This window comes from Schistocerca cancellata, chromosome 7, assembly GCF_023864275.1.
Source record: "Schistocerca cancellata isolate TAMUIC-IGC-003103 chromosome 7, iqSchCanc2.1, whole genome shotgun sequence".
Taxonomy (NCBI): Eukaryota; Metazoa; Arthropoda; class Insecta; order Orthoptera; family Acrididae; genus Schistocerca; species Schistocerca cancellata.
Window position 1 is genome coordinate 350,331,418 of NC_064632.1, and position 14,253 is coordinate 350,345,670.

Genomic DNA, 14,253 nt, shown 5'->3' on the forward strand with positions numbered 1-14,253 from the left:
GTATCACAGAAATGACAAATATTCATCCATAAAAATTTTTGACCTCGTACGCAGTAGTGACAACAATCAAATAGATAATACACTGAGGTGACAAAAGTCATGGAATACCTTCTAATATCTTGTCGGACCTCATTTTGTCCAGCGTAGTGCAACAGCTCGACGTGGCATTGACTCAACAAGTCGTTGGAAGTTCCCTGCAGGAATACTGGTCCATGCTGCCTCTACAGCTGTCTATAAGTGCGAAAGTGTTGGCAATGCAGGGTATTGTGCACTAACTGCTCTCTCGAATGTGTCCCACATATGTTTGATGGTGTTCATGTCGAGCAATCCGGAAGGCCAAAATATTCGCTCGCATTGTCCGTAATGTTCGTGAGACCAGTAACGAGCAACTGGGGCCCGGTGACGTGACATCGTTGTTTGGGAACATGAAGTCCATGAATAACAGCAAATGGTCTCCAAGTAGCTGAACATAACCATTTCCAGCCAATGATCGCTTCAATTAGACTAGAGGACACAGTGCCTCCCAAGTAAACAAAGTCCAAACCATGACGGAGCCACCAGCAGCTTGCGCAGTGACCCGTTGACAACTTAACCGAGCGACGTGCCTAGCACACTGGACTCGCATTCGGGAGAAGGATTGTTCAATCCCACGTCCGGCCATCCTGATTTACGTTTTCCGTGATTTCCCTAAATCGCTCCAGGAAAACGCCGGGATGGTTTTGAAAGGGCACGGCCGACTTCCTTCCCCATCCTTCCCTAATACGATGAGACCGATGACTTCGCTGTTTGGTCTCTTCCCCCAAACAACCCAACAACGTTGACAACTTGTTTTCATGGCTAAGTGGGGGCTGCGCCGCTCTCGAACCCTACCATCAGATCTGACAAACTGAAATCGCGCCTCACCTGATCAGGCCGCGGTTTTCCAGTCGTTTAGGATCTAATCGATGTCACGAGCTCTCGAGAGGCGCTACAGACGATCTCGCGTTGTTAGCAGACACTCGCGTCGGTTGTCTGCTGCCATAGACCATTAACGACAAATTTCGCCGTACTGCCCTGAAGAATACGTTCGTCGTACGCCCCACATCGATTTCTGCTGTTATATCAAATGGTGTTGCCTGTCTGTCGTTAAGTGAAGGCCATCGGCCACTGCGCTGTCCGTGGTGAGAGGTAATGCCTGAACACTCTTGGCAATGCGGATCTCGGAGTATTAAATTCCCTAATGACTTCCGAAACGGAATGTACCATGTGTCCAGTCCAACTACAATTCCGCTTTCAAAGTCTGTTAATTTCCGTTATGCGGCTATAATCCCGTTTACGTTTGAGTAAAAATGGCGGCTCCGGTAATGCACTGCCGTTTTATACTCTGTGTACGCAATACTACCTCCATGTATATGTGTATATTGCTATACCATGACTCGTCTCCTCAGTCTATAATTGCCCGATAAATCAATGTAGACCATAAAAGTATATTCTTACATTAATAATTAAGTTTCACGTTAGCAGAAAACAAACAAACAAACACTTCAGTAGCTGATTAGAATGATTAGAGCGATATTGTGTTGATCTTATATCAGTATCAAGATGACATAAAACATCGTGAGTTCATGTAGAGTTACGAAGAAATAGAGAACTCGGATTTTTAATTTTACTTATTTATGCCCTACATCAAAAAGGCGACTAGCTAAGAGACAGTGATAAGTAAGTGATTCGACCACTTAAGGACGCAGAACATGGACGTCGACGAAAATCGACAGCAGAAATGTTAATATTTTGTCACCACTCTTTCATAATGTGTTCTAAGAATACAGCAGTAAGTGAGAACTGTTATCACGCCTGTCCCATAGCAGATCAGACTATTAATACCCCCCCCCCCCCAATGCTAGACAGACCACAACGAGAATATTGGCAGGTAAATTTATGGTGTAGTGGGAAACAGAAAAAGCTGATATAGAAGAACAAGCCTCAAAATAATTTAGTGTACATAATTTGTTAAATAAGAGAAACTCTATATTTACTATCAAAAACAGTCTTGATCACAATTTATTTATTACGGTGATCGGTTTCGACCACTACTGTGGCCATCTTTAGACCAATGAGTAAGAACCTCCTACTGCTGGAAGATCAGTGAGTGGTTAGTAGTGATCTTTCAGCACTAGGAGGTTCTTACTCATTGGTCTGAAGATGACCATAGTAGTGGTCGAAACCGGTCACCGTAATAAATAAATTGTGATCAAGACTGTTTTTGATAGTAAATATTTGTAACACATTGATCACTGCTCTCTCCCATAATGTATTCAAATGTAAAGGGAAGCTCTGTTGTGAAGTTCAGATGGCGTACCCTTCTCTAATCATAATGAACATAATATTAAACGCAGCTCATAGATAGACATAGGAGCAGCCGTTTCCTGCAATTTCAACTGAAAATAGAACGAAATGGTTCATTGATAAAATCGTCGTACAATGACAGACAGAAAGTTCAGTCCTAAGTGATGAAGAAGATTAAAAACCTAAGCCAGCTTTGACCCCTAAAGTGAAAACTAATATGAGCCGTGGAATGTAGAGAAGAGAGATGATCATTTCACAGAAAGCGGGGACGACATTACTGCTCTTCGACATTTTATGCAATCGATTAATCATTGAGCTATGAGTCTGCGATATCTTAGTTTCTTCCAGCTGTTTACGATCCTCTTTAGTGAACTATGTGGTGCAGTGGCACGGCATTGAACTCGTTTGGGAGTGATGGTGGTTCGAGACCCCACCCGGCATTTAGAATTAAGGTTTCGTTGGTTTCCCTAAATTTCTTAGCTTAACTCGCGACATGGTTTCTTTGAAAAGAATATAGCCGATTTTCTTCCCTATCTTTTCCCAATCGGAGCTTGTTCTTTGTCTTGTAATGGACTTGTCAATGAGACATTAGACCCTAACTTACTTCTTTTCTTCAAACAGGTCATTACTGTACACTCCAATTTTGCAAAGAAACATATTTCCAATAATTTAAAAGTCAGGATTGTGCAAACTAGGTGTAACACAGATTTTGTCTTTTACGACACATAACGGGTGCTGGATTCTTGATATACTTATTTATTTTTATTTATTTACTTATTTATTTAAGCTGATCTGATTAGGGTCATGAGGTCCTCCCCTGCGTAGAACCAGGGTTTCAGACATACAATATCTATTACATCATAGTGATACAAGAATTAACAATTTCAATACGACAGCTAATATTGAAATGATTTAAGTTAATGAAATAACAGTGTGAGTAAATTATACTGAATACAAAATAATAAAGTTAAAACTTGCACTACTTTTACTACTGAAGCTACTGCCACTAATAGTGACAGTGATATAATAATAATAATAATAATAATAATAATAGTGGCAGGTACAAGAAGAATTTATAGTGTTATAAAATAGATGCTTTCTGATACAGCGAGCTCTGCGAAAAGAAAATTTAAGAAGATTGCATCCGCTAAGAATACTGAGAAATGAGGAAGATCAGGTCGGAAAGAAGGCTGTACAACTGTAACGCTTGCGTTCAGAGACAACAGTAATCTTTAGTCTTGCTGTAGTAGATATGTCATTACCTGTCTTCTGAAGCTGGAGATGTTATAAGGTTCTCTAATAAAATGCGGCAGATTGTTCCAGAGTTGACTTCCTGCTACTGAGGATTAAGAGAAGGTGTAGTGAGGTAGAAAGGATTTTGTTATGATGGTAACGGGTGTTTCATCAGTGTTTTTCAGACAAAAGCGTTGAAGTCGAGGACACTGTACGTTGATAACACAGTGGAGAAGACAGAGGGTATAAAAATCTCTGCGCTTCTCTGTACGCAACCAGGAAAGCTGTGTATATGATGGTGAAATACTGTCAAAGAGTCGAACTTCACAGATATAACGAACACAAGCGTTCATGACCAACTCCAGGCAACGTGAGCCTTCCTGAGAAAGGCCTTGCGCGATAACATCTTTGTAATCAGTAACTGGAACTGTAAGTGTTTGTACAAGTTTTTTTTCAGGTCAAGAGAGAAGTCCTTTTTATACTTTTGTAGAGCATGGAGAGATGATGATGCCTTCTCGCACATTGCATTTACGTGCTCAGTCCAGTTTAGATTTTTATTTATTATCATATATTTATGCTCAACCTGAAATTTAATGCAGAAGGTTTTCAAAGTACTTTCCTTCTGCAGCAATTAGTGTGCCTAGCCTTGAACTAAATTTCGTGATAACTTTCTGAGGAACATCATTTTAAACTGCACAAATCTCTTTGGAAATTCCAATACCAACAACCTCGAGGGTTGCAGGTGCACCCTTTGAAGACTGTCCTTCAGATGACCCCATACGAAATAATCACACAAGTTGAGATCGGGACCATAAACGTGCCATTCCACACCGCGTTCAGTGGATGCTAAGGTGTCCAAAGTAACCGTATGATCCCCAAATGCCTCCTGAAAGAAAAGAAGACGTCCGCAGTACGGTATTGACGTTCTCCATCCTGCATGAACCAGTAGCTTCGGAGCATTCGGCCGCGTCGTGTAGTCAGTACAAATTCAGCTTCCAGTACGTTTCTGTATTTACTCTGCTGTGACAGATCCCTCAATAAAAATGAGCCCAATAATGCATAGTGCACTGATTGCGCTGTGACGTTTTGTTGATGAGCTGCAGGAACTTGAACGTGTCGATTCTCAGTAACCCATTGGCACCATGGAACTGGAAGTGTGCCTCCTAAGCCCGATCAGATCCGTACCGACTGTTCCATTTCCAAAGGCCTTAATTATCTCATTTGGAAAAGAATATTGCCCATCCAAATCTCTCTCCTTCAAAGGTAGGTACCGTTGAATTTTGTGGGAGAAAAGGATAAGTTCTCTTTCATTATCCTCTGGAAATACCGTCGTGACATCCTAAATTGCTGTGCTGCGTATCTTGCTGATGTAGTGGGCTGCTCACTGAATGCGGTTCGCACTCGTTCTTCATTCTCCAGGGTTACAATTAAAGCTGGTCGTCCTGGCTGGCCCTTCCTGGAATCATGTAGGGATTCTGTATTTTCAAAACATTTCATCAACCTTTTAAAAAATAGGTAAAACATTACACAAAATCGATGTTAGAGGGTGCTTAAATTTTGTCATCACAGTTTGACATCAGTTCTGTACTGCAATCTCGGCAAGAAATGATCATGTTGCTATTCTTGGACCAAATGTGCTGTTAAATTCGGTCTCACCACAACAATACGTCCAGAATTTGCGTAATGTCAGTTAGATCAACAAACGTTATTCCAATGTTGGTGCGTCCATTCTGAAATATGACGAACTGAGATATCTGTGAGTGATCTACGGAATTTTCAGATCTACAGTACAATAGTATCACAAGGAGAATCTACAATTAAACCACAGTAGACAAATACTTTCTAACACCTATTTTGCGCCACTGTTAAAAAGTTAACATTTAATTATTATTCTAGTATTTCAACCTTTGAGTGAATACACTACTGGCCATTAAAATTGCTACATCACGAAGATGACGTGCTACAGACGCGAAATTTAACCGACAGGAAGAAGATGCTGTGATATGCAAATGATTAGCTTTTCAGAGCATGCACACAGGATTGGCGCAGGTGGCGACACCTGCAACGTGCTGACATTAAGAAAGTTTACAACCGATTTCTCATACACAAACAGCAATTGACCAGCGTTGAGTGGTGAAACGTTGTTGTGATGCCTCGTGTAAGGAGGGGAAATGCGTACCATCACGTTTCCGACTTTGATAAAGGTCTGATTGTAGCCTATCGCGATTGCGGTTTATCGTATCGCGACATTGCTGCTCGCGATGGTCGAGATCCCATGACTGTTACCAGAATATGGAATCGGTGGGTTCAGGAGGGTAATACGGAACGCCGTGCTGAATCCCAACGGCCTCGTATAACTAACAGTCGAGATGACAGGCATCTTATCCGCATGGCTGTAACGGATCGTCCATCCACGTCTCGATCCCTGAGTCAACAGATGGAGACGTTTGCAAGAAAACAACCATCTGCACGAACAGTTCGACGACGAACCTGGGTGCAGGAATGGCAAAACGTCATTTTTTCGGATGAATCCAGGTTCTGTTTATAGCATCATGACGGTCGCATCCGTGTTTGGCGACAGCGCGGTGAACGCACATTTGAAGCGTGTATTCGTCATCGCCATACTGGCGTATCACCCGGCGTGATGGTTTGGGGTGCCATTGGTTACACGTCCCGGTCACCTCTTGTTCGCACTGACGGCACTTTGAACAGTGGACATTACATATCAGATGTGTTACGACCCGTGGCTCTACCCTTCATTCGATCCCTGCGAAACCCTACATTTCAGCAGGATAGTGCATGACCGCCTGTTGCAGGTCTTGTACGGGCCTTTCTGGATACAGAAAATTTTCGATTGCTCCCCTGCCCAGCACATTCTCCATATCTCTCACCAATTGAAAACGTGTGGTCAATAGTGACCGAGTAATTGGCTCGTGACAATACGCCAGTCCCTACTCTTGATGAACTGTGGTGTAGTGTTGAAGCTGCATGGGCAGCTGTACCTGTAGACGCCATCCAAGTTCTGTTTGACTCAATGTCCAGGCGTATCAAGGCCGTTATTACGGCCAGCGGTGGTTGTTCTGGGTACTGAGTTCTCAGGTCCTATGCACCCAAATTGCGTGAAAATGTAATCACATGTTAGTTCTAGTGTAATATATTTGTCCAATGAATACCCGTTTATCATCTTCATTTCTTCTTGGTGTAGCAATTTTAATGGCCAGTAGTGTAACATAAGTCAGTTAGTAAATTATTTCTACACCTCCGATGTAACAATTCCATATGAGACAATTACATTTGTATAAACGAAACAGCGATTGAATACGACTTTTTGTGCCGTATTTATTACAATACTTATTTCTTTCATGAAATACATGTTTCCCCATCAGCTGTTTTATTGAAAATTTTCCAGTACAACACGCCGTTAAAAGTCACCTAACAAAAATGTCATTTCTTTCAGCCGCCGTTGGACCCGCCGCCGGCATTATCGGAGCGTCGTACGCAAACTGTGACCGGGTAACCGTGGTGGCCCTGTTCACGGTCGGGATGGCCCTGATGGGGACGTTCTACCCCGGTATGAAGGTGAACGCGCTGGACCTCAGTCCCAACTACGCCGGCACGCTGATGGCCTTCGTCAACGGCGCTGGCTCCATCACGGGCATGGTGGCCCCATACCTGATCGGAGTTGTTGCCTACAACGTAAGTGGCACAAACTTCTCGCTAGGAAAAGATGATATTTTCTGTGAAAAATTCTTCTGATTATGGAGCATGACACAGCGCTCAAGCATGATGTAAACAGATAATGAATTACATTGCTCATCGGTATAAAATTAAAAGGAACGGGAAAAACAAGTAAATGAAAATGCTAAAGGAAGGAGTGCACAGAAATGTGTAAAAATATCTATGTGTGATCTATATGTCTGGCTTCTAACAGCCGTGTACCGCAAGTCTCTAGAGGAACGGAAGGTTCCAAATGATTGGAAAAGAGCACAGGTAGTTCCAGTTTTCAAGAAGGGTTGTCGAGCAGATGCGCAAAACTGTAGGCCTATATCTCTGACTTCGATGTGTTGTAGAATTTTAGAACATGTTTTTTGCTCGCGTATCATGTCATTTCGGGAACCCAGAATCTACTCTGTAGGAATCAACATGGATTCCGGAAACAGCGATCGTGTGAGACCCAATTCGCTTTATTTGTTCATGAGACCCAGGAAATATTAGATACAGGCTCCCAGGTAGATGCCATTTTCCTTGACTTCCGGAAGGCGTTCGATACAGTTCTACACTATCGCCTGATAAACAATGTAAGAACCTACGGAATATCAGACCAGCTGTGTGGCTGGATTGAAGAGTTTTTAGCAAACAGATCACAGCATGTTGTTCTCAATGGAGAGACGTCTACAGACGTTAAAGTAACCTCTGGCGGGCCATAGGGGAGTGTTATGGGACCATTGCTTTTCACAATATATATAAATGACCTAGTAGATAGTGTCGGAAGTTCCATGCGGCTTTTCGCGGATGATGCTGTAGTATACAGAGAAGTTGCAGCATTAGAAAATTGCAGCGGAATGCAGGAAGATCTGCAGCGGATAGGCACTTGGTGCAGGGAGTGGCAACTGACCCTTAACGTAGATAAATGTAATGTATAGCGAATACATACAAAGAAGGATCCTTTATTGTATGATTATATAATAGCGGAACGAACACTGGTAGCAGTCACTTCTTTAAAATATCTGGGAGCATGCGTACGGACGATTTGAAGTGAAATGATCATATAAAATTAATTGTTGGTAAGGCGGGTGCCAGGTTGAGATTCATTGGGAGAGTCCTTAGAAAATGTAGTCCATCAACAAAGGAGGTGGCTTACAAAACAGTCGTTCAACCTATACTTGAGTATCGCTCATCAGTGTGGGATCCGTACCAGGTCGGGTTGACAGAGGAGATAGAGAAGATCCAAAGAAGAGCGACGCGTTTCGTCACAGGGTTATTTGGTAAGCGTGATAGCGTTACGGATATGTTTAGCAAACTCAAGTGGCAGACTCTGCAAGAGAGGCGCTCTGCATCGCGGTGTAGCTTGCTGTCCAGGTTTCGAGAGGGTGCGTTTCTGGATGAGGTACGAATATATTGCTTCCCCCTACTTATACCTCCCGAGGAGATCACGAATGTAAAATTAGAGATTCGAGCGCGCATGGAGACTTTCCGGCAGTCGTTCTTCCCGCGAACCATACGCGACTGGAACAGGAAAGGGAGGTAATGCAGTGGCACATGAAGTGCCCTCCGCCACACACTGTTGGATGGCTTGCGGAGTATAAATGTAGATGTAGATGGGTAAGACAAAATAAACTTAGTGTTTCGTATTAATGCTAAAAGAGGTGTTGGAAAGTGAAACAGAAAGATACATCAATGTTATTTCACGTGTCGTGTTCCAAAAGTTGAGGACCAATTCCAGTCAATCCGTGGATTTACTTTCCATTATTGAACAATTAGCAGACCACCAAATTGTTTTACACTGATAGATGTACATTAGATGTTGGAGGGTGTTGTCAACAGAGAAGGTCAGATAATTAGTATGTGTTTAATATTCTCGCTAAATAAGGCACTACTGAGAGGGTTGAAATGTAGGTTTTGATACCGGAAATATACCGAGGGGTTCTGCTAAAATGAAGGTTCTAAAATAGTGCCATTTTCGGTGAAATTTTCTTGTGTTTATGTACGCTGTATTTTTCAATAATTCTTTTGATTTTCTGTTCTTTGTTGTCGGAATTTTTCTAGGTTTTCTGGAATAACTCAACCAGTCGCTTTTTATGATGCTTCAGATTTTATTTACCATGACAGGTTGCGAATCACATAACGATTCATCTTCAGATGCTAAACCGTTTTAAGCCAGCCGCTGTGGCCGAGCGGTTCTAGGCGCTTCAGTCCGGAACCGCGCTGCTGCTGCGGTCGCAGGTTCGAATCCTGCCTCGGGCATGGATGTGTATGATGTCCACAGGTTAGTTAGGTTTAAGTAGTTCTACGTCTAAGGGACTGATGACCTCCAATGCTAAGTCTCATTGTTGCTTAGAGCATTTGAGCCATTTGAAACTCTTTTAATGATTGTTCGTAGCAATATGGTGGTCGTGCAGCTGTGCAAAGACAGAAAAAAAACGAAAGAAGTAAGCATTGAATGTGACGAGATACCAGGAATTATCCACATCGTACAATATAACTTTCAAGTGGTATTTTCTTTGACTTACCAAAAGAAATTGGTTGTCAGTTCAGTCAACTAGAGGAGCTCAAGTCTTATGACACATAGATCTTGCTGGTAACCAGTTTTCATAGACGACATAGTCGACGTCGAAGATCATCCGCGGTAGTGCGTAACCGAAAATCTAAGTAAACCGACACACAGCGTTTCATTAAGAAAAGATGCAACAGCATCTAGAGAACGGGGAATTATCACTGTAGTTTTCGGTGATAAAGGTCGCCACTGAATATGAAAAGCTGAGGAGGAAAATGCACTGTTCGACAAAACAAAGAAATAAAAACGCCGAGAATGGGTTGAGAAAACGAAATGAAACAGCACGGGTGAGAGGATATGTGATTCAGTTATTGGAAAGTAGAGTAAAATCTGCAAAGAACTCGGCAGAATCCGCCCGCTTAACAGTATGGTGTTGCACCCCGTCGGGCCTGGATGCATGCACACATTCGGCTGGCGTGGGTGTCATAATGCCGTTGAATCCTCTCCAGAGACAAACTCGCCGACAACTGTTGTTACTGGTCGTTGATACCATGGATATGGGCACTGGGACGGAGTGGTCCCACATATGTTCCAATGGGGACATACGTGGAGATCTAGTTGGCCATGAGAGTACACCAACATAACGCAGACTGTTCACGGAGACAGAGAGCACGGACGAGCCTTGCCCAGTTGAAAAATGGTACCACCATACTGTCACATGAGAGGTAACACATTAGGACGCATGATGTCTGTGACATACTGCTGTGCCGTCAAAGTTGCTTCAGTCACTACCACCTGTAAACCTGAAATCACACCCGATGTCCCCCACAGACCAAGACGCCAGGAGTAACACCGCTACAACCTCTCCAAGACCTGGTAGTCGTTACCAGTTCGCCACCATACTCGCCGACGATTATCATTTTGGACAGTGCAGAACAACGATTCATTTCTATGTATTCATCGGTGAACGCAATGCGACGCCGTTCTGTACCAGTCCATGCTTCCCGATTGCATTGCAAACCCAAACGTTCTACATCTACATCTACGTCCATACTCCGCAAGCCACCTGACGGTGTGTGGCGGAGGGTATCTTGAGTACCTCTATCGGTTCTCCTTTCTATACCAGTCTCGTATTGTTCGTGGAAAGAAGGATTGTCGGTATGCCTCTGTGTGGGCTCTAATCTCTCTGATTTTATCCTCATGGTCTCTTCGCGAGATATACGTAGGAGGGAGCAACATACTGCTTCACTCATCGGTGAAGGTATGTTCTCGAAACTTCAACAAAAGCCCGTATCTAGCTACTGAGCGTCTCTCCTGCAGAGTCTTCCACTGGAGTTTATCTATCATCTCCGTAACGCTTCCGCGATTACTAAATGATCCTGTAACGAAGCGCGCTGCTCTCCTTTGGATCTTCTCTATCTCTTCTATCAACCCTATCTGGTACGGATCCCACACTGCTGAGCAGTATTCAAGCAGTGGGAGAACAAGCGTACTGTAAACTATTTCGCCGGCCGGAATGGCCGTGCGGTTCTAGGCGCTACAGTCTGGAACCGAGCGACCGCTACGGTCGCAGGTTCGAATCCTGCCTCGGGCATGGATTTGTGTGATGTCCTTAGGTTAGTTAGGTTTAATTAGTTCTAAGTTCTAGACGACTGATGACCTCAGAAGTTAAGTCGCATAGTGCTCCGAGCCATTTGAACCATTTTTTTTGTAACCTATTTCCTTTGTTTTCGGACTGCATTTCCTTAGGATTCTTCCGATGAATCTCAGTCTGGCATCTGCTATACCGGCGATCAACTTTATATGATCAGTCCATTTTAAATCACTCCTAATGCGTACTCCCAGATAATTTATGGAATTAACTGCTTCCAGTTGTTGACCTGCTATATTGTAGCTAAAGGACATGGGATCTTTCTTTCTATGTATTCGCAGCACATTACACTTGTCTACATTGAGATTCAATTGCCGTTCCCTGCACCATGCGTCAATTCGCTGCAGATCCTCCTGCATTTCAGTACAATTTTCCATTGTTGCAACCTCTCGATATACCACAGCATCATCCGCAAAAAGCCTCAGTGAACTTCCGATGTCATCCACAAGGTCATTTATGTATATTGTGAATAGCAACGGTCCTACGACACTCCCCTACCGCACACCTGAAATCACTCTTACTTCGGAAGACTTCTCCATTGAGAATGACATGCTGCGTTCTGTTATCTAGGAACTCTTCAATCCAATCACACAATTGGTCTGATAGTCCATATGCTCTTACTTTGTTCATTAAACGACTGTGGGGAACTGTATCGAACGCCTTGCGGAAGTCAAGAAACACGACGTCTACCTGTGAACCCGTGTCAGTGGCCCTCTGAGTCTCGTGGACGAATAGCGCGAGCTGGGGTTCACACGATCGTCTTTTTCGAAACCCATGTTGATTCGTACAGAGTAGATTTCTAGTTTCCAGAAAAGTCATGACACTCGAACATAATACGTGTTCCAAAATTCTACAACTGATCGACGTTAGAGATGTAGCTCTATAGTTCTGCACATCTGTTCGACGTCCCTTCTTGAAAACTGGGATGACCTGTGCCCTTTTCCAATCGTTTGGAACGCTACGCTCTTATAGAGACCTACGGTACACCGCTGCAAGAAGGGGGGCAAGTTCCTTCGCGTACTCTGTGTAAAATCGAACTGGTATCCCATCAGGTCCAGCGGCCTTTCCTCTTTTGAGCGATTTTAATTCTCTATCCCTCTGTCGTCTATTTCGATATCTACCATTTTGTCATCGTGTTGTGATGTTAACGGTAGCATACGCCTGCGACGGCAATTTCTTATTCAGGTTGCTCTAGTCTCCGAGCAATAGTGCGGAATGACACATAATGTTCCAGTATGATAGGAGCAGATATGAAGGTGTTACAATGTGAGGCTGCACAATACGACGATCTTTCCTTGTGGTGGCAGACGTGGTCCATCAAAACCTTGACGACGAGTATTCCTACCTGTGTTCCCATACAGTCGAATATCGTGCTACTGTCTCATCGGAATGTCCCAGAAATCTGTATATAACACGATTCGACCAGCCGTCCAAATGAATACCTACAATGAGGACCTTTTCAATCTCTGTTACATGCTAATAGTGCTGTCTCCATGTTCTTCACAGTGATCCCTCAATACCTGACACTGTTCACTCACATTACATACCGTACCAGGCCTGATAAGACTAAATAGGAACAACACGAGTGCACTATGGAGGCCGCTCTACGAGGGGGTGCTCCAAAGTTATTTCTTATTTTGTTCTCAGTTGAAGTATTACATCTCAAGCATATTACTCGGTCAACTTTGCTGTTCCGCTGACGCAAGTTGTAACCCTTTGCTAGCACAAGGCTCCGAATTCTAGCATGTAACATCTGTAACATATAACATGGCGGCATGTCACGCAAGTGCACTGATAAATCAAAACATTATGACCACTGCCCACCGCGATGTAGGATGCCACCTGCTGGCGTTGCGGGCACGTGACGCGGTAACGAAAGTACGTAAGCGGAGCAGACGTGAACTGGGGATCACCATAGCGAATATAAGGGCTGCAAATGGGGAAATCCATTGAGATAATCGAGTTAGACAAAGGACAGATTACTTTTGCGCCGAGCCTGTGAACGAGTATTTCGAAAACGGCGAAGATAGTCGAATATTCACGTGCTACTGTCGCGAGCTTCTACGGAAAGAGGCGGAGCAGTGAAACTACCACTAGGCGCTAAATGGTTGGACGTCCATGGCTCTTCACAGACCGTGGCATTCGCAGGATTGTCGGCTCTGTAAAATAGGATAGGTGGTGATCAGTGGCATCTCTGCCGAAAGGGCAAAATTTTGGTGCACACACAGGTGCTTCGGAGCGCACCGTTAATCGTACATTGTTGAGTTTGGAGCTCCGCAGCAGACTACCCGTCCGTGTTCACATGTGTACCCAACGACAGCCTGAATTAGACTGCAGTGGGCACGGGACTATCGGGATTCGACCGTCGGTCAATGGAAACGCGACGGTTCTTCGGGTGACACATTTTTGCTACACAAGGTCGCTGATCGTCTCCACAACCGCCGTAATCAAGGTGAACGGCGGCAGGCTCGTGCAAGCAGGTATTATGCTATGGGAGATATTCTCCTGCGCTTGCATTGGACCTGTGGTAATAATCGAAGACACGCTGACAGCTGCGAACCACCTGCATCCCTTTTACATCTACATTTACATCTACGTAATTACTCTGCTATTCGCAATAGAGTGCCTGACAGAGGGTTCAATAAACCACGTGCAAGCTGTCTCTCTACCGTTCCACTCTCGAAACGGCGCGCGGGTAAAACGAGTACTTAAATTTTTCTGTGCGAGCCCTCATTTCTCTTATTTTATCGTGATAATCATTTCTCCCCATGTAGGTGGGTGCCAACAGAAAGTTTTCGCAATCAGAGAAAACTGGTTATTGAAATTTCAT

General features: G+C 43.8%; 1 protein-coding gene across 3 annotated transcripts in view; it reads left to right on the top strand.

The window, feature by feature from the left end:
* LOC126092575 (putative inorganic phosphate cotransporter) overlaps positions 1–14,253 on the top strand; it is a 348,655-nt gene that overhangs the window by 319,636 nt on the left and 14,766 nt on the right. For all 3 annotated transcript variants that reach the window (XM_049908262.1, XM_049908264.1, XM_049908263.1), the window contains exon 8: positions 7,016–7,254. In XM_049908262.1, the coding sequence (XP_049764219.1) occupies positions 7,016–7,254 (239 nt within the window). The remainder of the gene's footprint in view (positions 1–7,015; positions 7,255–14,253) is intronic.